General features: G+C 36.0%; 3 protein-coding genes across 3 annotated transcripts; 2 read left to right on the top strand and 1 right to left on the bottom strand.

The window, feature by feature from the left end:
- The first annotated feature begins 14,277 nt into the window (after window positions 1-14,277).
- Window positions 14,278-17,598, top strand: LOC116196272 (protein SIEVE ELEMENT OCCLUSION B-like). The gene is made up of 9 exons (XM_031525916.1): window positions 14,278-14,617; window positions 14,834-14,935; window positions 15,100-15,339; window positions 15,429-15,622; window positions 15,719-15,813; window positions 15,904-16,034; window positions 16,122-16,601; window positions 16,746-17,093; window positions 17,189-17,598. Exons 1-9 carry the CDS (start codon window positions 14,375-14,377, stop codon window positions 17,378-17,380), a joined length of 2,025 nt encoding a protein of 674 aa, XP_031381776.1. The 5' UTR covers window positions 14,278-14,374; the 3' UTR covers window positions 17,381-17,598.
- A 26-nt stretch (window positions 17,599-17,624) lies between these two features.
- LOC116196273 lies at window positions 17,625-20,113 on the bottom strand. The gene is made up of 8 exons (XM_031525917.1): window positions 20,013-20,113; window positions 19,439-19,780; window positions 19,140-19,311; window positions 18,756-18,939; window positions 18,578-18,661; window positions 18,354-18,461; window positions 17,966-18,235; window positions 17,625-17,873 (listed from the first exon to the last, which is right to left on the bottom strand). The coding sequence occupies exons 2-8, from the start codon at window positions 19,743-19,745 to the stop codon at window positions 17,775-17,777; spliced, it is 1,224 nt and encodes a 407-aa protein (XP_031381777.1). The 5' UTR covers window positions 19,746-19,780; window positions 20,013-20,113; the 3' UTR covers window positions 17,625-17,774.
- Window positions 20,114-23,430: 3,317 nt separating this feature from the next.
- On the top strand, window positions 23,431-26,381 carry LOC116197584. The gene is made up of 4 exons (XM_031527761.1): window positions 23,431-23,867; window positions 24,011-24,241; window positions 25,586-25,855; window positions 26,033-26,381. The coding sequence occupies exons 1-4, from the start codon at window positions 23,862-23,864 to the stop codon at window positions 26,084-26,086; spliced, it is 561 nt and encodes a 186-aa protein (XP_031383621.1). The 5' UTR covers window positions 23,431-23,861; the 3' UTR covers window positions 26,087-26,381.
- Window positions 26,382-27,530: the final 1,149 nt, after the last annotated feature.

The following is a 27,530-nucleotide window of genomic DNA, read 5'->3' as shown; positions in this document are numbered from 1 at the left end:
TTTCTTCCCCAACTTTTGTAACTTTTTTTATTATATCTTATTCCGTTCTCTTTTTTTTTCGGCAATCCTTTTATCGGGATTAAACATTTTGTTTTTTAGCCTTATTGTGCTTATTTCTCCCATAAAAATGTAATATTTTGTTTTTACAATTTAAAAAACTAAAATAATTAAAAAAGGGGAGGGAGACTACAGAGAAAGAAAGTGGACCATGGTAAGCTAGCGTCAGACACCAATGCTTTAGTGAGGTGATCGATGCTGTTGTGCTATGTCCCATTTCTCCTTTTGCAGAGAGAGAGAGAGAGAGAAGAGAGATCAAAACATTAGAGACTAAAATCGACCCCTACTGATTAGGTGATATCGTCGGGGACCTCATTTGATAAAGGGGGTGGTGGTTGCCATATTTGTTGGTAGATCTATGGCTCTCTCTCTTTGGGTTAGGCCAGTGAGCATATATGGTGGTCACTGGTTTCGAGTCTCGCTGCCCGTTCTCTTTAATTAGTACATTTAATTTAAAATTTTAATTTTAATTTCATTAATATGCAGAAAGTGGGACATAATAAGATACTATCAGCCGTTGGGATCGCAGCCCTCTCTTTCCCTTCAGCTTTCATCATATCTTTTTTTTTTAATAGTTGGTTCATTTTAAATAATTTTTTATTTATTAAAATCTCAAATTAGCATTTATAATCGAAAGGCTAAAGAAGAATGCTAAGACAAATATAACGTGTAATATGAAGACCGTAATTAAAAGAAAATAGAGATTTAGGATTAAATATAAAAAGTGATTAAAGTGAAGAACCAAAACATACACTTTTCTCTGATAGAAAACTGAATAAAAGGATGAAAATAAAATAAGTAATTACAGTACAGGTATAGGATAAAAATAAAGAAGGAGAAAGAAAATGGGCTAAAATAGAGAAATAAGTAAAGTTACTAGATGAGATCGAGCAAAAAGAAAAAAATGGGAAAGTGGACTAAAACAAAAAAAGCACAGAGATAGTGGGTTAAAAGTACAGGGGTCAGTTTGACAATGGAATTAAATTTCGAAATTTCATTTCATTCTCATTGAAATAGGTAAAAGATAAATAAGTATGTTGGTGAAAATGTATTTATATATATATATATAAATGTGGTTGTAATAATGGAATTAAGAAATAAAATAAAAAAATAATGATTTTATTATTGAATTGTGAAAAAATAATGAACTGTTGAGAAAATTTGATATTAAAAAATTGAATTAAATAGTAGTTAAGATAAAAAAAATTGAAGAAAAAAGAGGAAAATTAATAATTGTATTGTTAAATTAAAGAAAAAGTAAAATGAAGTGGTATTTTTCACTCTAAAATCAAATGGACCCTAAATTTTTCAGTTAATTTTTCAAGAGCATGTTAGATGATTGGAGTTCAACTATCATTTAATTTTTTTTCTTTTTCTGTAGCATACCGCTCAATATCTACTCTCATGTGATGTTATAAGATTTTTTACTCTTTACCTACGCTTATTGCCCCCTGTACTTTAATTTCTCCTATTATCGTAATGCAAGGGGCTAGTCACCAGCGAGATGGATTGTGCTAAATGTTTATTGGACAGGGAAATTCTGCAAATTGCAATCACTATAAAGATATTATTCATTAAAAAAAAATGCGACCAAAACTCTTAACAATAATTAAATCATACAAAATGGGGATTTCCTAGATATGAAAACCCCAACAATGTCATCAAAATGAAGAGCCTGAATATATACCCTTTACAATAATAACGTTAATTAATGGTACCTAATCAACCATTCAAATCTTAACCGCAAAATCTTATCATGTGAAAACATTGTGTTCATTATCACTTTGCAGCAATTCCCTGTGGAAATGTGAACCCATGAATCAAGGACTAGCCTCCTTTCCCACATGTTTCTTGTTTTGCCTCCAATACGAAAAATCACGTAAAAGAGGAACTTCAATAGGAAAAAATAATTTCACAAACAGTGAGGCACGTGCTGTCAAGGTGAATTATCCCGTTAGTGACAGGCATATTTCATCAGGAATTGGGAATATAAAGAATCGAAATGCACTAAAAGCATGATCAGAATAAATCGATATCCAAGTGAAAATTAATATCAATACATGAGTTCGGAATACTTCGTATTTGAATAAAAATTAATTTCATGATATAAGTGTCATATGGGCAACATTCCACTGTTTCTTTTTCTCCCCTTCCGACGGACATTTCACTCACAAGTCACATGTCATTCTTTGCTTTTGCATAGAGGTTAACCGTATCCTCATCTCTTTGAGGTCGCAGGCCCGACATGGTCAATCACGTAGGTCCTTATACATTTCGATAGTAATTACTTTTCATGATTTTTCCATAAGATTAAAGTTCGAGTTTTAAGGAGACAAAGCATACTCGGTTGATATTCAAGAGAATTTCTTGACCAATGTGCATTGTTTCAGATAAATACGGCACATCTTTTCCTAAGTAAAGTCTGGTATTTAAATTTTGTGAATAAAAAATTTACAATTGAAAAAGTTTTATTACTCGATTCAAGCCTGAATTATAATGATGACGTATTAGATTTTTGGATGGTAGACGTAAAAAGAAAAAAGAAGAAGAAGAAGAAGAAGAAGAAGAAGAAGAATCTTGTTGGTATTGTTCGTAATTTAAATTTCAAAGATCGGGACATCCTGCAGTATTTGCCCTTGTGTTTTTTTTTTTTGTCCTTTTTGGTAGACGAAGGGGACCGAAGCTCGATCAAATATCAAACTGCCTTTTTTTTTTCCATTCTTAATTATATACCTTGAGAAAGTAATCCTAGAGTGAAAATAGTCCTCCCGTGCAGCTATATTTTATAAACCTCAAGCTCTAAAAAATCGATGATTTGTATTCAGATTTACAGTTCTAATTACTTAATCGAAATTATTTTCTTGAAAATAGATAAGGTGCTTCAACAGCACTATCTTTTTTCTAAAAAATAAAAAATAAAAATATCACCATATATCCCATAATTTTAGAGTTTTCTCAATTTTATCCAAAACTTTAAAAATTACCAAAAAATGCCTAATATTTGTATCATGTTCCATATCTATCCCGCTATTACTATTTCCATTGAATATTGTAGACTAAACAATAAAACGACGATACATGTACCTTGGGAGGCAATCGATATCGAGCTACATTAGACGCTCGTCAATTTTCTGTGGAAATAATCACGACGGGATAGATATGAAACATGATATAAATATTGGGCATTTTTTGTTAATTTTTAAACTATAAAATAATTTTTTTAAAAAAAAACTCAAAATCATGAAATATATGGTGTTATTTTCCAAAAAAGAAAAGCTTTATGTTGAAATTTTTTCTTTTATGAAAATCTTTCAATATATGCACTTCAATTATAATATTAAAGTCGATACCCAAGGCATGCCACTCCACCCAAATTAACAAATTGAGGTTTAGCTGCACGTTGGTTGACTCTTTAATCTAATTTAACAAACTTTTACTATATTTTGTTTGTCCCAGTGATGAACTTTTTTCTCAAATAAGTTATATTCAATAAACATTTTTTATTTGTCCATATTATTTGCATATAGTGATGTATAATTATGATATTTTGAAAAATTAAAAATTTTCCTTGTAATTAGAAACATCTCAAAATATGTTATTCTTTTTCAAACTTAAAATTCAAAATAAAACATAAAATAGGAAAAATTCATTTTTTTAGGTTATAATGGAGACACGTGAGGTTAGTACAATGAAATAAAAATCATAATAACTAATAAAAGGGGCACGGTAATCTCATTAGATATCGAAGCTGGAATCTCTTGATTACCAAATAAGGGTGTGTGCCACTGCGTTATTCCTCCTAAATATAGAAAAATTCATCTTAAACATAATTCTTCTACTCACTATAGTTTTTTTTTCCGTCACGCTACTCTTCAGGTGCAAGTCTAGATGTTATAAGGTTAGTATTTCTGTATACACACGTTATTCATACACTACTAAACCATGCGTTTGTTTGCTATCACTACTTCCAACTTTTTTACTGTCACCCAGGCTTTGGTGTTTATTATGACTACTCCATATAGAATATTTAGCTAAATTTGACACACATTATTTCTATTTATATTATTTATTTGGATAAATTGCACTAGTGGTCTAAAAAGTTTATAAATGTTTCAATATGATACAAAAAGTTTTTTTTGCTACTTGATGGTACAAAATGTTTCAAAATTATTTCAGGAAAGGACAAACCGTTATATTGTCATTGACGCCGTCAAGCCGTCCTTTACAAGATTATAAATTTTGCACCATCATGTAACTTACGTAAAACATTGTGTACTATTAAGTTATAACTTCAAAACATATTGCACCATCATGTAACGTCCCACAAAAATCGATTTTGCACCATCAGCTTCGGCTTGACGACGTCAATGGCGAGATGACGGTTTGTACTATATTAAAACAATTTTGAAATATTTTGTACCATCAAGTAGCAAAAAAAATTTTTTGTACTATATTGAAATATTTATAAAATTTTTTGGACCATCAGTGTAATTTATTCTATCTATTTATATGCCATATGTATTAATATACTCCGTCTTAAAATTTGACAAAAAAATCTTGTGGAAAGCGTGAATATCATCTATTAATTATCTAAACTAGGAAACCATTTAATGAAAAAGAGAAACTTGCAAAAAAAATATTAGTAATAATTTATGGAGTAAAAGACGCTAATCTCCCTTGATGTTTTGCTAAAAGACACTTCACCCATTGATCATTATTGACTTAGCAACACAATTTTCTCTAGGTATTCAACCTCTAAACTTTTCACTTTTCATCCCGACTCTTTTTTACTTTTATTTTTTCTTACCCTCAAAATTATGTGTGTCCACTCTGATTTCGACATTTGAGTTTTTAATAAATCTATTAATATGGAGATTCTGAATGATCTAGAGTGCTGGCTGGCCATTTGCAAGGCCTCACTAGGGATGGGCATGGGATGATCGGCACAATTTTCAAAAAATATTATAGTCGTTTTAAATTTTTTGGACAAGGATTTTGCAAACCATATTTGACAACAGTTTTGGAATCGAAACAAAATTCCAAAAGAATTGGTAAACCGATAATCGAACTGAACTGATTAAAAAAATTATAAAGCATAATTTAAAATGATAGACTCCAAATATTATCGCAATTCACTAGTTCATAAATAGTCCACAGAATAAAAAAATAAATATATAAAGAATGAAATCTCACTATAGTAGAAGAATCAATGAGTTTTTATATTTTTCCTTTTCAATTAAAATTTCTAATTTGAATATTTAATATAAAATATTAATATCTAAACATTTATACAAATTTATAAATTCAGTACAGAATTGGTTAACCTCAATTTTTTATTTAGGAAACCGTTCCATAACCATTATTTTTTTAATGTTTCATTTTTAAATTGAAAAGAACCAAAATAATTGGTTTCGGAAAAAAAAAGTCGATACGAGATTTTAAAAAAAAATGTTAAAAAAGATAAAGTCATCAATTCTTTTTTGCTATGGTGCGATCTTTTTCCGTTTTTGCGAACTATTCATGAATTTAGAGTCATTGTTAAATTGCAAAAACTTTTTGGAGTTCATAATTTTAAATTTTGATTTTAAATTTTCTTAATCGGTTCAGGTTGGTTAGCAGAATTGGGTCACCAACTTGTTTCGGATTCGTTTCCCGCCTAATATGCTTTTCAGTTATAGTTTGCAAAATTATTGTCCAAAATTTTGAGACGATTATAGTTCATATTGAAAATCTTACCAAACCATGTCGTGCCCACCCCCCAGTAGTAGGCCATACAAACGGCCAACTCTAGATCGTTGAGAGCCTTCATATTATTAGATTTGTCAAAAACTCAAATGGCGAAATCAAAGTGGGCACGCGTAACTTTGAGGATAAGAATAAACAAAAGAAAAAAGAAGCAGGATGAAAAGTGAAAATTTTAGAGGTTGGGGACCTAAAGAAAATTATGTTATTAAGTCAATAGTAGTCAATGGAGTGAAGTGATTTTCGTCAAGAATGGGATAAAGTGTCTTTTTATCCTAAATTATATATAAGAGAAAGTGTCTTCCAGAATATTGTCTAGACCTTAGATCATCATCATTCATATGAGTGCTCTCCGGAATCCATGTTGAAAAAGTGTCTTTTTGAATTTTAGTTTACAATTATCCATTCATATAATAAAATTTACATAATATAATTCTTAAAAATTAAATAGAAATATATTTAGTAAACAAATTCGCGACGGTGAAGGCCTTGTTTGAATTATAAGTTTAAAAATTTTAATTTTGACTTTAATTTTAACTCAACACACTACACAATTAAAATACACATTTCTCAAGTAAAAAATTTTAACTTTAACTTTAACTCAACATACTACACAACAAAAATACATATTTTCCAAGTCAATTTTATACTTTCATCTCATTTATTCTTTTCCACTATCAAAATTAAAATTATTTTAATTTTGAAATCAAACGTTAACGATATAGTCTGTCACAACTTATTTCTGAACCGCGAACCTTTCTTCATTTTTTTAAACTCATCCATCGTCTTCTTCTGACTTGTCATGAAAGCAGCAGATTCCCCACTTTTGTCAGACGTTCGTTGTCAGTCCCTTATCACCTTTGTCTCCGATCAATAAATGTCTGTAAGAACTGCGAGCGTGTTGTCACCGTCAAAAATCTCCAGATTTTACCTCTACCGTACGTCCCGAATCCCGATTGGTTACGTGGAGGGCGATTGATCTGGTTCACACTTTCAGCTCACTCGAGGAATGCAAACCATTTTTTATTTCATATATTGATCTTTAATTAACAATTGGATGAAGGCACCAATTATTGAGGAATTAGTCCCCCTTATGATGTGACTGTTCATCTTGACATGGAGTAAGGAACCCATCTTGCATCTCCTCTGATATCTCAACTCTAATTATATATGTATATGTGTTCTGTGTATCACTAAATACCGAAATTGTCTCTAAATAATTGATGGCGGGGTTGCAAAGTTAGATTTTAAACATAAAAAAAAAAACAATATACAATAATTAAATTCATAATCAGTTATATCTAAGTCATTATGAATAGTTTTATCAATGGTTTCACTTATACAATATACTAATTATCACATAAATTTTAATGATACCATAAACAAAAAAAAATTGATCAAAATTTCTTTTCGGCACGCGGTACCCCATTTGTTATTAGAGAAGAATAATTGAAAAAGTTATTCACATATCACAATCATCAAGGAGAAAATAAAAAATTGCAAAAAGACGCATTAGAGGATACAGTTCCGAAGAAAAAGACAGTTTTGTTTTTATACTTTTTACTATTTTCATCCTAAACCTTTTTTTTGGTCATTCACACCCTCAATCTTTAGTTTTTTTTTACCATTAAAATCCTATAGTCCATCTATCAAAAAACACGTCTCTTGTACAAAAAATAATTTTAATTTTTTTTGAAAAATCGAAAACTAAAATTAAATTGGAAAACAAATCACGGGTTCTTTTTTGACAATTTTTTGTATCTTAAAGAATTTTGGAAAAGATTTTAAAAAAATTTTGACAAAAAATCTATGTTTTGACAAAATAGTGTACGAGAGGACTAAAGTGGCAAAAAATTCGAAAAGCTAAGGATAAGAATGACAAAAAGGAAAAGTTTAGGGCAACAACAAAATCATCAAAAACTTGAGAACTAAAAGTGTATTTTTCCCTATAAGTATGCGGATGAATGGGGACAAAAGTAAGTCAGCGTTCGCATGAACGTAATTTTTTTTTACTTAGTAAATCAATGAATGTCCATTGATGACAAAAATGAATACATGACAAAATATTCAATAAAAGATTACAACAATAGAAAAACACAGCAGGTTTGCTAGATCACTGCAGAGGAAAAAATACAAAGTGATAATGCGGAGATAGTTGCAGAAACCTTTCCAGTTGCTATATATTTGTTCCCAATCTTTTACAACTAAATTCGATATGGACCCGGTTGATGCTGGGGAGCAAAGCCAGATACAATCCATACAGAAGTGCTACAATGTGAAACGGAAAAGCAGAGACAAGAAAGGGTCTTGAACAGTCACTCGGCGCAAGAACTCTTTGCAGATTATAATAAATTGCCCAATCTCGAGACAATCAAACCAGAGTAGCAAGCGTGATCAAGTATTCAATTAATTAAGTAAACAACTATCAGATGCCCTAAAGATTATTTAAAAGAACACTCCATGTTGAGTTACATACACGATTTGAGGCTAACTTTACATGTTCCGTGAACTAGTAGGGTTTTATGTGAATTAATTGGATTAAATTCAGACACTCTCATTATAAAAAAGAAAAAAATTGATGAGAAAAAAGTTAAAATACTTTATTTTACATTAATGTGTTCGAGCTGAACTTTTCCCTTTTCAATACTCAACCTAACTCAATTATATTATTTATCAAATTCAATAATACGATTATTACTTTTTTATCTTTTTTTAATTCAATAAAAATTTTTCTCATATATTTTATTTTAATAATTTTTAATATTAATTTTTTAATAATAAATTTCACTTCTATTTTCATATATATACATACATACATACATATCAATTTTTTAATAATAAATTTATCGTATATTTTCATATATATATCAATATATTTGTCAACATTTATCATCATTATAGAAAATCAAGTTGAGTTAGATATTCAACTAAAAAACAAAATACAAGCTAAGTGATTCACAGATCACAGCATCGAGAAGAAAATAAGAAATTACAATACAATGGAAAGATTAGATCATTAGAGGTAATGGTGGCATTAATTCGAATGGGGACAAAAGTTAAAACCACACTACCTACCACCTCACTCATTAAGTACTATATTATTGGAAGTTGTCACGTTGTTTTCAAGGTCTATTTCAGTTAAAGAAGCCTTTTAATCTTCTACAGTATCGACCTAAATACGGGCGCACGTTATAAAATGGCGAATGGAATTGTAACATCTAACAGACAAGAGCAACAACTACGAAGAATAAGGATAATTACTTTTTTTCCCCAGATCTCCCAAAAAATAGGTAGGAGTCGTTTTCACGTAGACACTTATTTGAAGTCGGAGAAATTTTTGTTTCACACTATGTAAACCCTAAGGATTCATCAAAAAAAAAAAACTATGTAACCCTAAGGGGATGATCAGAACTAGAGGACTCGCGTTTCCAGTGCCGTACGTGTGTGTACAAAAATCAATTATGCCATATGTGGGAGTCATATGTAGACAATTTTAAGGGAGTAAATAATGCAAAATGCAATTATTTTTTGTAATACCCGTAGTCCGATCTCATTCAGGCCAAACACTTCACAATGCAGAGCCATATTAGGTAGGCATGAACTTATCAAAAATATTAGATAGGCGTGAACGGAAAGAAAAAGAATGACATCAATTAACCAAATTTTCTGCCATGACCGTTATTGCATCTGCTAGACAAGTTGGACATTAGCCAATATTGGCTTTGTCTTAATGAAACTAGGATTCATACACATGCTTAATTAGGAACCGGGATAAGTTCTTATCTATATGAAATATCTATTTTAGGCTCACCCAAATCCGAGTATCTTTTTCAAAATCCTGAAAAACTCTCTTTACTCTCGACCCAATCGACTAAACATATGAATTTTCACTGCTCGTAGCTAATTGAGCTAACTTAGCCCCGGAAGTGAAGTCTTATGGAAGGGCAAGAGTACTGAGCTAGTTCTTGCTATGGCCCATGAAATAATGAGCATCGGACATGTGTTTATCAAATCCACATACTCTTTTGCTCTTAATCTCTAATCATGCAAAGGCAAAGAAGGATACACGACTCATAATATTCATTAGGGAAAAATTAGAAGGAACTCGCGACTCTTAACTCTGTCAAATTGATGGAAATCCATATTAATTATGTACGTACATGATATATGTTCTTGAGGCGCTCGATTAGCTCCCATCACAGATATTGCTCTTGGCTTCTATTCGGGTCTTGCCGAATACGATGGCTAATTATTATTATATATTCATTCTATTTCGATGATAGCATAAGAAAAATTGTCTACACCGTAAAATTTTCTCACTACAAAGAACATTTTCCTGTAGAACTGGTTTTTCATCTCATTAATTGTTTTTTTCCTCTGAAAAGGAAAATACCTCTGAAAAGGAAAATACAGCGAGGATAAAAGAAAAAGAACTCCAAAACAAAAGAATCCTATGCCGGCCAGAAGGATCAGTGTCCCGACCATCGATGCCCGCGCTCGCTCGTGAAACGCGTGGAGCGGAATTATTGTACCCTTAATTAGCTTCAATGAGGGTCCAGACAAGAAAAGTAAATGCATGCATGATTATACTGTGATCAGGATACGGGCCAAAGAAGAAGAAAATTAAACAACGCAAACACAAAATACAGAGATTAGAAAAAAATACGCATAATATCATGGTGTGTTTAGATTTAGAAATTTTTTTTAACTCAACTCAATTCCACTTATTTTCAATTTAACAACACAATTATTACTTTTCTCATTTTTAAAATTTTTTAACTATTCAATTCAATTTTTAATATAAATTCTCTTAACTATTTATTACTTTTTTTTACTATTTAACAACACAATCATTACTGAATTATTAATTTATTTCAACTATTCATTACTTTTTCACACTTTTTCTCATATTTTAACAATACAATCATTACAAACCAATTAAAACCAAAATTCAACTCAACTTAACTCTAATACCAAACATATTTTAATATTTCAATTTTAATATTTTGTATTTTGTATTGTTCATCACAAGTAGTAAAAATACAATTCTTAAATTAAAATACTAAATGCTTAAACTTAAGCCTCAAGTTTATCATCCTAACTCCTTATTATGTTACAATTTCCCTAAGAAAATATATTTCCTTTCAAAAGGCAGCTTAAACCATTAGTAATTTCTAGAGGAAAGATCAACTAGTGTCGCCTAACAAGTTAGCCAATTTAGCAGCAAAATATATCACACGGTAAGCGCGTTGCACCAACACTTCTTAGCCAGGGTCTTCTTCATGTCTTCAACCAGCACTGATAAGCTTTTGGATCGCGGTTATATATGTAAACACGTAAATCAATAACTTCCCACATACAAGGAATGGAATGATATTTTATTCTTCTGCTTCATTTCTTTATATGCTATCATTCTTTAAAGTTAGAAAAATCATTTCACTTGAAGCTCCTTTAACTTAAATGGAATACTTTTTCTTAGAAAAAGAACAACTAAAAACTTACCCATTTCATTATTTCCCCTAAATTTTGTATATATAATCATTATTTTCTTCTAATTCCTAATGTTGAAACCATATTTATATAATATATAATATTTTTGGTAAATCAATTCATTTACTTAAATAAGCTCTTCATATTCTCAAGTTCAACTTAAAAATCTATGTTTCTCACTAACACAATAACATTAATTTCACTATTTGAAATGTATTATACATTCCTTATCGTTTCATTTATGCATATCAAACGAGACATAAGAGCTTTTCCAAATTGCGAGAGGAGTAGAATTATGAAGAATAATTAATAAGTTTATTTAATAATCCTCCATAAACCATCCTTTAATTCTTCTCCGCCCTTACTATTCAAACAACGTATACAGATATATATATATATATATATATATATATACTTATGTACATATATGATATATAAAGACATCCATTTTCCGGGGCTACTGATCGTACAGACAAAATACAGGGACCTTCAGTCATCAATCTTTAACCTTTAACCATTTTGGTCTTAAATCTTTTTCTATTATCATTCATATTCTAAATTTTTTATTTTATTTCATTTTAATCCTATAAAGAAAAATCGAAGGGGAGGGGATCGGGGCCGCCAATCGGCAACCCCGAACCCTCCACCGAGGGCACTGCCCACAGAGAACGTCGGAGACCTCGGTGGAAGGGTTGGGGTCGCCGATTGGCGGCCCCGACCCCGAATCGACCGGGGACTTCGGGTTGAAATCCCCGATCGATTCGGGGTCAGGGCTGCCAATCGGCAACCCCGACTCCTCCACCGAGGTCGCTGGCACCCTTGGTGGAGGGGTCGGGGTCGCCGATTGGTGGCCCCGACCCCCTCCCCTTCGATCTTTTTTTATATGACTAAAATGAAATAAAATGAAAAGTTGAGGATATGATTGATAAAAAAAGATTTAGGGTTATCAAAATGATTAAACTGTTAAAGATTGAGGACTGAAAATGAAAAAAAAAACATCGTAACCCCTATGTTTAACGGAATAAACCACATGGGGACTAATTGTCTCAAATAAAAGAACATAATACGATTTGTCCCGACCCCAAACTATAATGAGAGTTTTTATCTTTTTTTTTTCCTTTCTAGTAAATGTGGTACTGGTAATAAAAGAAAGAGTAATTCGCTTGTATTTCAAACTTAGATCAGTTTCGACTTATACCTCTTTAATTTAATATATTATATTAGACAATTTTATACTACTCAGAAGATCACAGTAAAAACCAAAGACATAATTCAATATATGTGGAATAGATTTTTTTCATAATAAATAAAGATTGAATATATTAATATGGGATAACAATATATAGTCAACAGGACTTATTCAAAGAACCCCATATTCACCCATAGCCTTTCCCTTTCACTTAATTTTGTTATCAAAGATGATATCGATTTTTGCATTATTAATCAACGATATCTAATTGACTTGATATAAACATATGTGTACATATATGCACATCTATACGTTTATAAAGTCATTAGGGAAAGAACACAGACCAAATGATTAGTCATGGAATAATGAAATTATGTAATGAGTATGTTTGCTAGAATATATGCAATTACATATGCAAAGCACATATAGTAGAAGGGAGTACATAACTTAATCATGATTCGTGATACTGAGCACTTGGGCTCTGAACGTGTTCACGTTCTACCATGACACCAATTATGTGATCATATATGTGCGATGAATAAATAAAGTTATAAGGTCCACCGTATATGAGAAAATATTTTATATAACGACAATGTGACAACTGAGATGCATTCGATATTAACAATTAGTAGTTGAGTTGAGCGTTGATTGCGCTAGCAATTGTCCTGGTAGGGACGATGATGTGAAGCGGGATCAAAATTGTGAAGCCCATGATATGACATAATAAATTTGGTCGCAATATTAATTTGATGCATGCGAATAATGAAGCTGGTACGAGAGGTCTAAATTATAGGACTGCCCTATTGGCCCATTTTCATGTGCTTGTTCCATCAAAGAATGACTTTTTACTTTCTTTTTTTAATGAATCCATCAAAGAATGACTAATTGCAAAACAAAAAGTAATCTTGATCAGCACATTTATTTCTTTCAATTCGGTTGTGATATAACATCACCGTTGAAAAAGAAATCTTATATTATTATATGATGTGATACAATCGACAAATTATATTATAAATAAGTGAAATTTACTTGTTAGTGCATGAATTTAAAAATTTATGATAGTATGTGTTTTCAACCGTACGAAAAAGTTCAAATTACTTTCTTTGTTTTTTTTCTTCTTCTTGCAATTGCTTGGTCTGCTAATCATGAATCGTTTAAATATTGACAATCGATGTAGGAACACGGTAAGTTATTGAAACTGAATTCTGGAAATTACACAGGTATATATGATGATTTCCGGGCTTGGGAGGAAGAAATAAATTGATGCAATTTTAATAGGGAAACTGACATTGTTTGACAAATGAATTTTTTCTTTTAACTTTATCTACTCACTCTATTTTAATTATAAATAATTATATTTATTTCGAGTTGTAATGATTGTATTGTTAAATTATAGGAAAAAATAAAAAAAAGTGATGAATAATTGAGAGAAAATAATGATTGTATTGTCAAATTGTAGAAAAAAATGAATAGTTAAAATAATTTAATATTAAAAATTGAATTGAATAGTAGTTAAAATAAAAAAATAATAATAATAATTTTGAATTGAAAATAAATGAAATTAAAGTGAAATATAATTTAAAAAATTTCATTTGCCAAATATTACTGAAGTGTTGGGATTTTATACTCACTAGAACACCGAAATTCAAGAGAAATAAAAAAAGGAACTTTATCCTATACTCTTAGCACACACGGACGATGCTGAAGATAAAAAAGGGCCACAAAAAAAAAAGGTCCTCCAAAGAGCTAATTCCCACGTGACAATTAACCCTCACTTCTATAAATTGAACAGCCCAATCTCCACCTCAAGGCACAGAACTCTCCTTTGATAATCACTCTCTAAAAGCTCTCTCTTAATCCTTCCCACTCTCGTGTGCCTTTCGTTCATCATCCAAAATGGCCAGCAAGATCTTAGCGCAGGTGTTCGGAATGGCGGATCGGCCCGTGAAGCAGATCGACCAGAGCATGCTTACCGGTCTGCTCGGAGCCTTCGATGATGAACGGTTCATGAAGGAACTCCTCCACACCCATGCCCCTGATGAGTCCGCGGACATCAATGTCCAGTCCCTGTTTGTCCTTGCTGAGAACACACTCCGTGGCTCCACAGGGATCGTCGATAGCTTCGTCAACCCTAACAAAGTACATACCAAACGCATATAAACATAAAACATCATGCATGTTTGTGACCAACTTATTCATCATATATATTTTATATATACATATATCAAAAAAATGTTTGTCAACCAAGTTAAAAAAATTATGTTATTATTATTATTATTATTATTATTATTATTATTATTAAAAGCTTTAGAAATAATAGAAAATAATATAATTACAAAACAATAATTATTGCAGGGAAGCCCAGCTGCAGGGGCATCAACTGGAGGCACGGTGCTGAAGCCCCCAAAGGATGGTTTCAACCCTCCTTTATCCACCATCAGTGAAATTGGCTGTGAGGTACATATAATATCTATACATGTAACTTTTGAGTATATATATATAACCATATAACCATTTGCTAGTGACTAAAATTCTGGATGATTTCCGTGTAACTTTGGGATACGCATGTAATGTTTGATTGGACTGACTCCATCGAATGGGATGTGTATGTACGTACTTAGATCACTTGCAAGGCATTGGACACCAAGAACGTGCGAGAGACGATGATTTCGGTATTCCACGAGCTGTCCCCTTACTCATGGGTGTCCAAGGCGGTCCTCACCCTCTCCGCCTTCGCCCTCCACTATGCCGACTTCTGGCGCCTGGCCCATGTCCACACTTCCGACAGGGTTGCCGAGTCGATGGCCATCCTCAAGGGGTTACCTGCAATCACCAAGCCCCACGACCAGCAGAAGATCCAGGTCGGTAATAACGGTCGTGAGTTTTTGCTCATGTTTAGCCTCATGGACAAAGACTAATTTATAGGATTCCTTTTGCTTTTTCCATGCAGGTATTCGGAGTGCTTAATGAGATGGTCAAGACCACATTGGATATGACCGAGTGCATCGTGGACTTCGAGCATGAAAGCAAGGACGTTCCCGAGCTGTCCACGGTCATTGATATTTCCGCGAGCGTTTATCAGATTATTGTGACGGTCCTTGCGTGCTCGGTTCAGTTCACTGCTCTCATCAGCGCAATTGATGAGTATGTATAACAGTTTCCCGACGCTGTCATTAACTTCGGTAAGGAGTAACGATTGCAAAACTGACTTAATCCTCGTTTTAATATGTACATCTTCAGCTACAAGGGAAGGGACCTGCCCACCTTCGCTCGGAAAGTGAATGTGATCCACCACACCATTAAGCGGCACTACGAACACTTCAAGCAAAAAAAGGGTGAGCCTGTGCGGCCGTGCCCCGGCACTGTAGGCACTAGCTTATGATTATGCATGTTCGAGAATCTGATGAGCTTTCGTCGATTTGCAGAGGAAATAAGAGAGTACCAAAGGCTGCAGCGCCTTTTTAACGCGCCGACGGACAATGTGGAGCTGATCAAGTCGTTTTTCTACATCAAAGACAACCCTCAGCCACTTTTTTTAGGATCCAAGAAGGTCACGGTAAGTATTGACACTTGACGGCGGAGTTGTTTCCTACCAGTGACAGTTTCTCGTGTATTTACAATTCTTGGTTTGGTGAATTAACAGGACAAGGTGGAGTCTCTGAGGAGGAAGAAAGTGCTGCTGCTGATCACCGACCTGAAGCTCTCGAGCCACGACATCTCAACCCTCGTGAAGATTTACAATGAGCGCAAATTTCAGGAAAGCCGGTACGAGATCTTGTGGGTCCCAGTGGTGGACGAGCCGGTGGCAGAGGAGGTTCTCTCCCAGTTCAAGACCCTCCAAGCCCAGATGCCCTGGTACTCGGCCCTGAGCCCCAACCTTATCAACAAAATAGCGATCAGGATCATCAAGGAGAAGTGGCACTTCCGGCAGGAGAGCATCGTGGTGGTGATGGACCAGCAGGGCCGGGTTGAGAACCCGAATGCAATGAATCTGATCCGCCTATGGGGCTGGGATGCCTTCCCCTTCACCGAATCCGTGGGGCTCACCCTCTGGAGCAGGCGCGACGTCAACTGGTTCGAGCTACTCGTAACTGATTTTATCTTCCCAAAAATAAGCGAAGCGGTAAGCAGGAAAGTTCCTCGTCGAGTGGCAAGTTCTTGCTTATAAACCAGATTTGCAGGAGCTTTCTTATCATTTTCAAATCTGGTGGTCCAGGCAAGAATCTTCCAAACTACCGCCTAAAAATCAATTATATATGATTGTCAGATCAAAGCGGAGAAGTACATCTTGCTGTATGGAGGTGAGGACACGAAGGCCGTCCAGGAACTTGAGGACAACATCAAGAAGATAATCGATGATGGCGTCTCGATAGTAGCATTTAATGTCGGGAAGGCGCAGCTCTTCTGGACCCGGCTCGAGAGCTGCATGCTTTCGAAGCTCCAGACCAAGGGTGATATCCACGACTCGCTCATGCAGGACATCCTCAAGCTGTATACCAGCTTCAAGAAGGACGGTGGATTTGCCGTCTTGTCCCGGGGGTCCCGTGTCGTGCTTAACAGCTCCCTCTTGTTCGTCTCCAGGGTGCTCGTCCAATATGACTCATGGAAGAAGCAGGTACATATTGCACTCTTGACATATCGAGATGATTTTTGAATAGGAATTCGAGCATGGCTCAGGTAAACAGGAAACTCGAATCTGTTTTGCAACAGGTGGGCCAGGCTGGGAAGACATTTGATTCTGCGGTGGTGGAGTACCACAACAAGATATTCGTGCTGCCGCGATGCCACCACTTTTACATTCCCAACATGGTCGGATACATCCCGGAGGATGTCAAGTGTCCAATCTGCCCTCGGATGATGAAGAACATCGTCAAGTTCGAGTGCTGCCACGGGGCTCATTAGGTCTAAGAATGGAACTTCCTACTTAACAGTCTTAAGTAGTTATGGAAATTATAAATAAGAGCCTCAGCTCTGCGGGTTCTCTATTGTATTCCTAGTGTGGAGGATTTAGACCGATGTCAGGTCCTCTGTTGTGTCTGTGTGGATCTTATGGTTTATAAAAAACACTATGAACATGTTTTAAACTTTGTTCGTAATGAACTAGCAATATGCTTTCCCCATGTTGCAACAGAGAAGGCCGGATATATAAAAGGAAGCTTTATGAATCCCGTAAGAAAATGAAAAACAAGGAATCGACAAGAATAGGGAAACAGATGCTTTATTCTATAAGTTTTGAAGCACCAACTAGGATTTATAGCATTTACGACATCCATCGATTGATCTTGGGCAAGCATATTTACAGCAAGAACCTGTCCCAGTGCAAGAAAAGCTCCCATAGTAGCTTTACTGTATCAATAAGCATATCATAGATCATTTCAAGGTCGAGCTCCAATCCCTGAGAAAGAGAAAAGTCATGGGACATGAACATCAGGAGGTGAAATGATGTTTAACTGATCATACCAGTGATTTGTCCGAAGAGAGACATACCAGTAATTCGGAAGCCAGTCCTTTCAGCTTCAGGGAGACCTCCCCGGTGGCTTCCCCAGTTGAAGTTTTGAAATCGAATCGATCGGCATTTCGAACCTTTAACCTGAACATGGGGCTTGCATAAGCTCTAGAAATTGTGTGCCAAACTCCAATTACTCGGAATCTATCCCCAGAAGAAGCTTTCCCCAAAGGCCATCTTAGCCCTCCCTTCACGTTGGGATCCAAAACAGCTGAACCGATCAATTCTCCAATTCCAACCGTCTCGTCTTCCTGGGCATATAGTGCATCAGTTAGGACTGAGAGAAAGAGCTGTACAAGGGCTACCGTGGATAATAACAATGACCAATGAATTAATTTGCGAACTACTCATGGCTTTAGCTCAACTTACACTCAGAGCTGTTATGATTGTCTTGGTAGATAGCATCAGCCTTAGATCGAGACACTTGCTGAGGCATGAGATATCAGCAACCATGTGGCGAACCGGGTTCATTTCGATCTGCAGGAGAAAGTTATGGCGTGATTTTGAGAACCCTCAAGAGGTGCCCTGGGTAAAAAGAGAACCTGAGACTCGAGTTAATTGCCAAAGCCGCATGGAAGAGTAGATTAAATTGCCTTATAGAGTTGGAGCCTTTGCTCTTCCTTTAATACTCTACATTTGCACGAGATAGTTACATTGGGTCGAGATATATCGGACAACTGCAGGAGAAAAAACCAAATGAACAGGCAGAACATATAACTACCACAAACATTAATTTATGACCAAGCTAAATAAGTTTTTCAGCATAAGTACCTTCACATTGTACAGATCCTTTATCTGCTCAAACTCGACTCCGAGCTTTGGGGCAATATCATTCACAACATTCTCCATGTAAGAGCCCGGAACGTTTGTGTAGAAAGTCCTCTTGAACTGTCTCAGAAAGGATTCTGTCAGCAAACCTCTTCCTTGGTCTTCCGAGATCGAACTGTTTCTGTGCCTACAGTTCCATGACATGTCATACACTTCTGTACCGACTGAATATTTTAAATTTAATGGAATGCAGCTAAATGTATCATTTTTCACCGTGAAACGAAATTAGATTGCCAATAGACTGGTCAATCGAAGAACATTTCTATTTACACAAGAGATGCAGTAGCAGCCACTGAATTCTTTGCACAAAATGATCAGAACACTCACCTGTGAAAGAGAATCGTTCCAACTTTGGCAACGAGGGTTGGTTTTGTCCCCCCCAAGTGCTGCCCCTCCCTACTGCTCTTCACAATCTCAAATGAAGAAACCAGGTCAGGCAAAACTCTCTCAGCTATGTCAACCCAGGGCTCCTCTAGATTATCCCGATTCATTCCACCATCTTCCACCAAGCAAACAAAATGAACAATTAAAAATCGTACATCGACTGATAATCTCACCGAAGCTATCTCAAAAAGTGAGAGAAATATCATCACCATCAGTGTACCAAAGTATATGCTTTTACTAACCATTTCCTGCATTACTCTTGACTAGTGCTAGTGGCTTCTCTCCTTTGATCTGCTCAACATGATCCACCGGAATCGGCTCCAGAGCAACCGAAGCTGGGACCCGCCCGTCTTTATCTAAACCGATGGCGAACCACTTAGATACCGCAGAGTTCGCATAAACTATCTTCCCGCTCCGGTCAGCATTCGGTTTGAGAGATCCCAGATCGAGATTTCTCGTCCGCCGAGGAGCTGGCATTTCCGGAGTTGGTCGCCGGCCGGCGTTGGCGTTGCCATCGGAAGTCCGCATATGGGGCGGGACGTAGGCCATTGATACAAGTACCAAACTAAACTCCGAGAAGACCACTGTCAACCCAAAGAAGCAACAAGGATTGTAAGAAACAAGCCAACAGACAAGCAATTCATTACTAGAGAATCCATGTTGGCTGCTGAATCACAGCTCAATTAATAAAACTATCACCAGCAGCACAACGGGCGAATAACAAAATTCAACATTATCCGATCAGTAGGCGGTTCAGCAAGTTTGTACACCACTATATGGATCGAACCCCAGTTCAATCGCAACGATTAAGTATACCAACGACATGGGAGCACGATTCTTGCTCATGGGCATGAGAGAAAACAGAGGGAAAGCTCCATCGGACAGCAAAAATTTGATCTTGCAAGAAACAGAGACTCGCTCACCAGCAATAAAGCTCAATCTTCAGGCGCAAGAACAAGAACAAGGGAGGGACAGCAAAACCCTGCTTCCTAGTCTTTTCACATACATGTGCCCTGTAGGGAAGCAATCAATTGCATAGAAAATACTTCCAAGTAGTTTCTTCCAGAGTCAAAAGATTTAATGGGAAAAAAATTTTAATCCAAAAATTCAATTATTTCCTTTCTCCGGGAATTCAGTAATTAATCACTGGGGCGACCGGAGTTGGGCCTCTTGGACCCATACATTGGGCTTATGATACAGTGGGCTTCATTTGATGGATATTGGAGAGAATGATAGTAAGCCCATGGGCCGAATGCCGTTAGGCAAGCCTAAGAGAAGTGTGGCCCAACCCCCAGAACTTTTTTTTTGCTTTTACTCTATGGTTTAAGTGAAGTGCGGGATGTGAAAAAGGGTGCAACATATCAAGAAGTTTCAGATTCGATACTTATGATGGGACTACTTGTGCTCCTCTTTTTGCTACAAGAATTTTTATTTTATTTATATTAGGATTATGAGTTTCTCTTGCCACCAAAAAAAAATGAGAGATTCCAATGAAACTAATCTGTCTTATTTTAAAGGTAAAAGCTTCCTGAGATCAAGTCCTAGAGAAAAAGTCGTCGGAGCCACAATCCTGGTGTGGAGTCTCGACTCCAAGGCCCAAGTTAGGTGCTCGAACTAATAAGATGCTACAGGCAGACATGCGTGGAGAACTTGTATGATCTATTTCATGCTATGCAACTATACTGATTGAGAGAAATTCTTGTTTTTGACCAGTTCAGCTTGACCGTGAGATTTGTTTGATAATATATATATATATATATATATATATATATGTAGATATGAAAGATCCAGCAGAATCCAGAGGCATCACATGAAACAGATCTGCCCCAAATGTTGTCTCCATATAAATGAGAAATACTTTACTTGAGTGATTATGTAACACACCCAAAAATAACAAAAAGTTAAAATTTATTTTCTTCTATATTTCTTTTTTAAAAAATAATTGCATAGATTTGAAATGTTTTTCTCCTATATAAATTCATGCAACTTCATAGCGAGGGAGCTGTCCCTGTGAAGCTTGTCAGATCTACTGTAGATTGTTTGACTTGTTTATTTATTATAAATTGATTTTATTTTATGTAATGTATGGGGGAAGCATTATTGTTTAGTGTGTGCGGATCGTGGGTGGGGCCCCGGACGCCCCGCCACCGGTGCAGTGGCGCTCTCTCCGCCAATGAGCGGCCCCTCCCGACAGCAAACCCACGACGGCCGTACCTGCAAAGTCAAACTTGAGAGCGTTTCACTCCACGAGGAAAGAGGAGGAGGAAGAGAGTCTCAGTCTTTGAATCTTGTCTTGGAGTCTGTGGTCAATTTTTTTTAATATAATAATGTAATTTTTGTTGAAGTTTCTCGAGGAATAAATATACGTTTTTTTCTTTACCTGAATTTGCCGATGAACATTGACTTACTGAGGAAGAGAAGACAAATTGGGTTTTTGTCTCGTTTCAGTTTTCTTTGGCAGAAATCCAATTTCTAAGGTTGGTAACTGATTCTTTGAAAAAATTGGCACCATCCCATCCTACCATCTCAACATCACCTGATCAAAACCGATCGTAGTGACAATGGTACAAGAAGGACCATCCTCAAGATCACAAAAAGAAAGGACGAGTCGTTTGTATACACTTTGCTAGGATTACTCTATCGTGCACATGCGATGAGAAGTCATTGTAAAGTCAATTCACATGAATAATTCGACGTTACTCTTCATTTGATCATATGGGATAAACATTTTCATATAATTGTAGACTGAGAATTGAAATCAAAAGAAATATATATTTGTCATTGTATTACGCTTCCTAATTAAGTACCCTTTCTTTTCTTCTATGCCCTCAAATTCCATGGGTGAATCATAACAGGTCGTTCTCACCTAAACCTCCCACTCACAATTACTGACTATCAACAGAAATGCACTTTCTCTTCACCCTTTCCCTAACCTAATCAATGTAGGCCATGGAAAACCCTTTCAGAATGGTAAATTCTTAGGACCAGTCATCGAATATTCAGTTGGCTATTTAAATGCAAAACATTTACTATTATTATACAAGAATTTTGATTTTTATACATAAGAGTAAATGTTTTATACTTTGAGTGACCGAATTTTCAGTTAACTGAATTCACGTATCGTCGTTTTAGTAAATGTAGCTACAGCCTCGTCTCCCAAGCATTGTCCTTTTTTTGCTCAAAATATAAATACTTAATTAATTAATAACTTGTTTATTTATTTACGTATTTAATTATTTATGAGGGACTTTGCCACAGAGGAGGCGACAGAACAAAAGAGATGAAAGAAAGAAACCGATTGGTTTGCTATAATGCATTAATTTTGGTCCGACAATGTTGAAAAAGACCAGAAACCTTTTCGCCCTTTTCACATCTTATATACTATTGTCAGCATTCTTGCCCTTTTCCTTTACCTTATTTTGTTTGTTTTAGTCCCTAATCTCTATCAGGACGATGCAATGTCGTGCACACCTTGGGCACAATCACATCTCTAGCTTTAAGATGGCATGAGCATGTAATTAATATTTATCACTTGATCTCAAGTTTGGGTCTTCCCTCTGAAATTTTGGGCGGTATGTGTGCGGTACCATCATCTCTTGGACAGCGAAGCATGGAAAACGTATGAAAAGTTTACAAGATCTGTATCAAGTGAAAGCAAGATGAGAGAGTGTGTTTCTACCAAGGTTCCAGTCTCATACTAGTGCATATAGTTACCAATACCACATTGCTTATTAGATTCATCGTGTTTCTTCATGAAAAAAAATGTTAAAAATTATGAGAAATAAATTCATGAGGGGAAGATGCATTCATTGTTATCTACCTATATGTTTGTAAACAGTAATCCCTGGAAAAAGAAAAGGGCGGGCCTACTTTAATCAATAGCTTAACTAAGTATTAAAGGTAATTATCACGACATAATTTAATGGTAAATTATTTTTCAGTGGCAAACTTTATTAGTGGTACGAGCATTTAAAACTCACTCTCAACATTTCGTGATCAAAACCAAGCTAATTCCTAGACAAAATTAGTATCAACAATAAATTTTGAATGTCAGTGACCTCACCCTAAAAAAAAAAAATGATATTAGAGGTGAAAGGAAATGGGAAACAGAAGAAGAGAAACAGCAATCTCTCGTTCTCCGTATATTGTCTATGTTTTATGTTTTGTACGGGTTTGCTGAGGAAAGTAAAGGGCTCTGTGTCATATATTAATAGTGTGCATCGGCCACAGCAGTCCAGTCCCCACCAGCTTTCCCTGTTGCCTAAAAACCCTCTCTCTCTCTCTCTCCTCATCTCTCGCCCACATAATATATTAGACAGAGCACAGACAAAGCAAAAGAGAGATCAGTTCAAGAACTCATCAAAAGTTGCTATCTCTCTCTGGGTCGGGTCTGGTCTGGTCTGGAGTGAGAGAGAGAGAGAGAGGGTGTTCTTTTATGGGGAAATCCCCAGGGCCAGGGTGTGTTTTGATCTGATCAGTTCTTCTTCATCTTCATCTTCATCTTCATCTTCATCTTCATCTTCTTCTCTCCTAAATAGAACAGAAAGGGACCTCTCGTTTTCCCCTTTTTAACCCTTTTCAGTTTCATCCCTTCCCTCCCTTTTGCCCCCACCATTACCCTCCAAAAAAAGAGCCACTCCCACTTCACCACCAGCCACCCATACCATGGATGTGAGTACCGTACCACTCATCCCTCTCTGTTCTGTTATATGCTCTCTTTTCCTCTGTTCTTGCATTGGCCTGATGATAATGCTTTCCTTGGTTGGTGCTGAAGATCTGTTTGGTTTGGTTTTGTTTGGATTGGATTGGTTCAGGAGGAATACTACCTGTATAACGGTGGTTTCGCGAAGAACCGGAGCGGGCAGATACCGGCGTTCGGGGACTGGGACTACGCCAACGACCTCCCCATTACTCAGTACTTCGAGTGCGCCAGGCAGGCCGGTCTCATCCGCTACAGTTCTTCCTCCGGCGAGTGCGACGTTCCCCGCCCCACCACCAACACCCCCGCCGACCTCTATGCTCCTCCTCCTCCTCCTCCTCGGAAGGTAATATATTAATTAAATTAAATGAATTTGTTTTGTTTTCCATATATATATATATATTTCAGTTTTCCATTTTCTGCTCTCTTTAATTTGTCCAATCGGTCTAGATTAGATTTGCTATGATGTTAGGAATTAGGTAGCTATATATATTTCAGTTTTCCATTTTCTGCTCTCTTTAATTTGTTCAATTGGTCTCGATTATATTTGCTACGATGTTAGCAATTGGGTAGCTATATATATATATATATATTAGATTCAATAGCTGTCCCAGCTCTGACTTCCTATGAGGTCATGAAACCATATCTATAGGCACTGTTTCTGTTTTATCATTTATGTTTTTAGTTATGAGAATTTCCCCCGAAAAAAAAAAACGTTTTCACTTTTCCTTTTCTCCTTTTCCCTTTTTGCTAATAAATGACTTTTCGTTGCTATAGTAATATGGAACATCCTATCCTAATAATTTCGTTGTTTTTTAAATATATAATGGATTTAATGTGGACATGAAACGAGCATGCTCTAGACTTAAATTGAACGTCATCTCACTGAAAATTTTATGTTGATCCCATCTCCCTGGAGAAGAAATGAGTTCATGTTGACAATAAATGTTTACATTGTCACACTTTTGTTGGCACAATGGAAATACTGATATATATCGATCCGTTGCTCTAATGTTATAATGGTATTGAAGTCATATTCTGACTGAGATGGTTCGATACGGACTATTAGCTGGCTAGTGACTTTTCAAGAAAATTTTGTGATTCGCGGCCATGAAATGAAAAAAAAAATTGATTACATGTGGATTAATTCCCGACACACATGGGGTTCTGACAATTATGACGATTCATCATTTCATTTGTGAAAATGATGATGAATTGACAATTGTGGGTGGGTGAATCACACAAGCAAAAGCTTCCTTCCTTTCCTCTCGTCCGTTCCTCCCTCGGGTATGAAAACTGAACTTTTTGATGTCGCCTTGTCTTTCAGCGCCGATTTTGCAAGTACTCCCTTTATTTTCGCGCTTTGAATTTTTGCTCCGTAGGTACATAGTTTTTGATTGTTTGCTCCGTAGGTACGTAGTTTGCTTTGAAACCGTGTTTACTTTTGATCCGGTTTGTTTCGGGTTCTTTTTTATTCGTATTCGATTAATTTGATCATTCTCTGCATGGAGTGAGGACAACCAATCGTGTTTGAATACCTTATAGAGAGGTCAGAGGAGCCCATGCAGTGGGCGGGCGGGAAGGAAAAAGAACATAAAGATAAGGGCAAATTTGCCAAAGGAGATATAGTTAAGGGGAGTTTTGTGCAATTAATTAATTAATTAATGATTTTCCTTCCAATTGCGTGTAGACAAGGGCGAGGGAAAAGCGATGCCCGAATGTCAAGGAGCAGAAGAAGGCGGGCAGAATTTGCGACGTGACGCAACCGCCAACCAGGCCCCGCCACGTGGCCACACGCCATGCCCCTGCTTCACGCCACAATGTCGATGGTAAGCTCCACCGGAACGACGCCGTCTCGTATCCCCGGCCTCGTCTCGCCGGCGCGAAACCCAAACCCCCCAAGGCAGTCGATGAGGACCTCTACAAGATACCCCCCGAGCTCCTCCACTCCTCCAACCGGGTACGTTCTTCGTCTCCAAAACCTACCTACCGATACCGGAAATGGCATAACAGTCGTGCGTCTTTAATGTCAGCGACCACCTTACTTATACTCAGCAAAATGACGCAAACAATAACGTTGTTTTTTCTTTATTTCCTGCCTGACGATGTTCCTTGGTTTCTGTTTAATGTCATGCAGAAGAAGAGGCTTGGGTTCATATCGAGGTGTCTCGTACCTGCCTGCTCCGCCTGAAGCTAAAGACGCACCCCCACGATCTATTGAACTTGGCCAAACAGAAATGCTACGTATAAATAGAAATTAATTACTTAGCTAGAGTATATTAGAATTATTTATATATATATATATATATATATAGTATATGCAAACCGCCTTTTGTGAGCTGCATGAAACTTGGTACGTACATAGAAGTTTAATTAAAGATAGCTATGTTCTTGTCTGTACCCTCGCTTTCGAATTTCATAGTATTATCATCTTGTAGGGTAGGGTTGAACGATCAACGATGATTATCAGTAAATTAACTCAATGATATTTTTGTTTTCTTTCTTTTCTAATGATTTTTCTTCCATTCAATTTTTTGTTGCCTTATAGATCATTAATTTTGGACATTGTCAAAGAATGAAAAATATCTTCGACCTAGCTAGCTACTAGTGATCTTGCATGCACTGGGCGATGGAAATCTCTACGGCCGACAAAACAGTCACTTCTCTCGGGACCAGGCAGTTAGATTTTTCACATGAAGATCATGAGCTAGTATATCATGGTTCACACTCAAAAACTGATCAGGACTAGGGCGGTAAATCTGCACTTGTTCAATTTTATATCGAATATTAGCTCGAATGCTACAAACATATAGATCCCGTGCAGACACCATATTATAAATAAAACAAGTCCGAGTTATTAGGGATGTTCATGGGCAGGATTTGGGATGGCCGGATCCTTCTCAAATCCAAACCCATGAGAAAGAGCCATCTCCAAACCCTTCCCAAATCCATTAAGAATCTAGAGAAAAATTCTCAAATCCTTCCCACCAAATTAATGGGGTTTTCACCGGAAAACCATCTTTTTACCCATTAATACACTCTTAAACATTAACTTGAATAGCAGCGACGATAAAACAAACAAATAATCACATGAGTTTCATAAATAAAAATATCGGTTGAATTATCACTCTCGAAAAAATTTTATCACTTCGAGTTTCTCCAGCACAATCCATAACAAGTTAGAATAATTCACTTAATTGATTCAAACATACAAAACTTCTTAATCATCCACAAGATCCACATCTTAATCAACATCTTCTGACGCATCGAAAACACCATAAATTCCACTACAAATGAATGGGTTGTTTTAGCGATTTTCACCTTTATTAAAAGGTTATTTTGTAAAATTAATCAATCAAATTGGGGTATTTAAGTAATTATAACCTTAATGGGTTTGAGACGGGTTTTGATGCAAAATACTGAACCCTTCCCAAACCCTCTAGGGTTTTAACGGAAATTTTCTAAACCCTTTCCGCGACCCAACTGACAAAACCCCTTAACAACCTATTAGGATTTATGAAGGGTCAAAATCTATTTACAGAAATCTATGAATATCCCTATGAGATATAGGTTCTTGATGTTTCCAAAAGACGGGAACCTGTTATTAGGTACAAGATATGATCATCCAGTCGTAT

Source organism: Punica granatum, chromosome 2 (assembly GCF_007655135.1).
Source record: "Punica granatum isolate Tunisia-2019 chromosome 2, ASM765513v2, whole genome shotgun sequence".
Classification (NCBI taxonomy): Eukaryota; Viridiplantae; Streptophyta; class Magnoliopsida; order Myrtales; family Lythraceae; genus Punica; species Punica granatum.
Note: the sequence above shows the minus strand (reverse complement) of the source record. Positions and strands in the feature narration are given on the sequence as shown.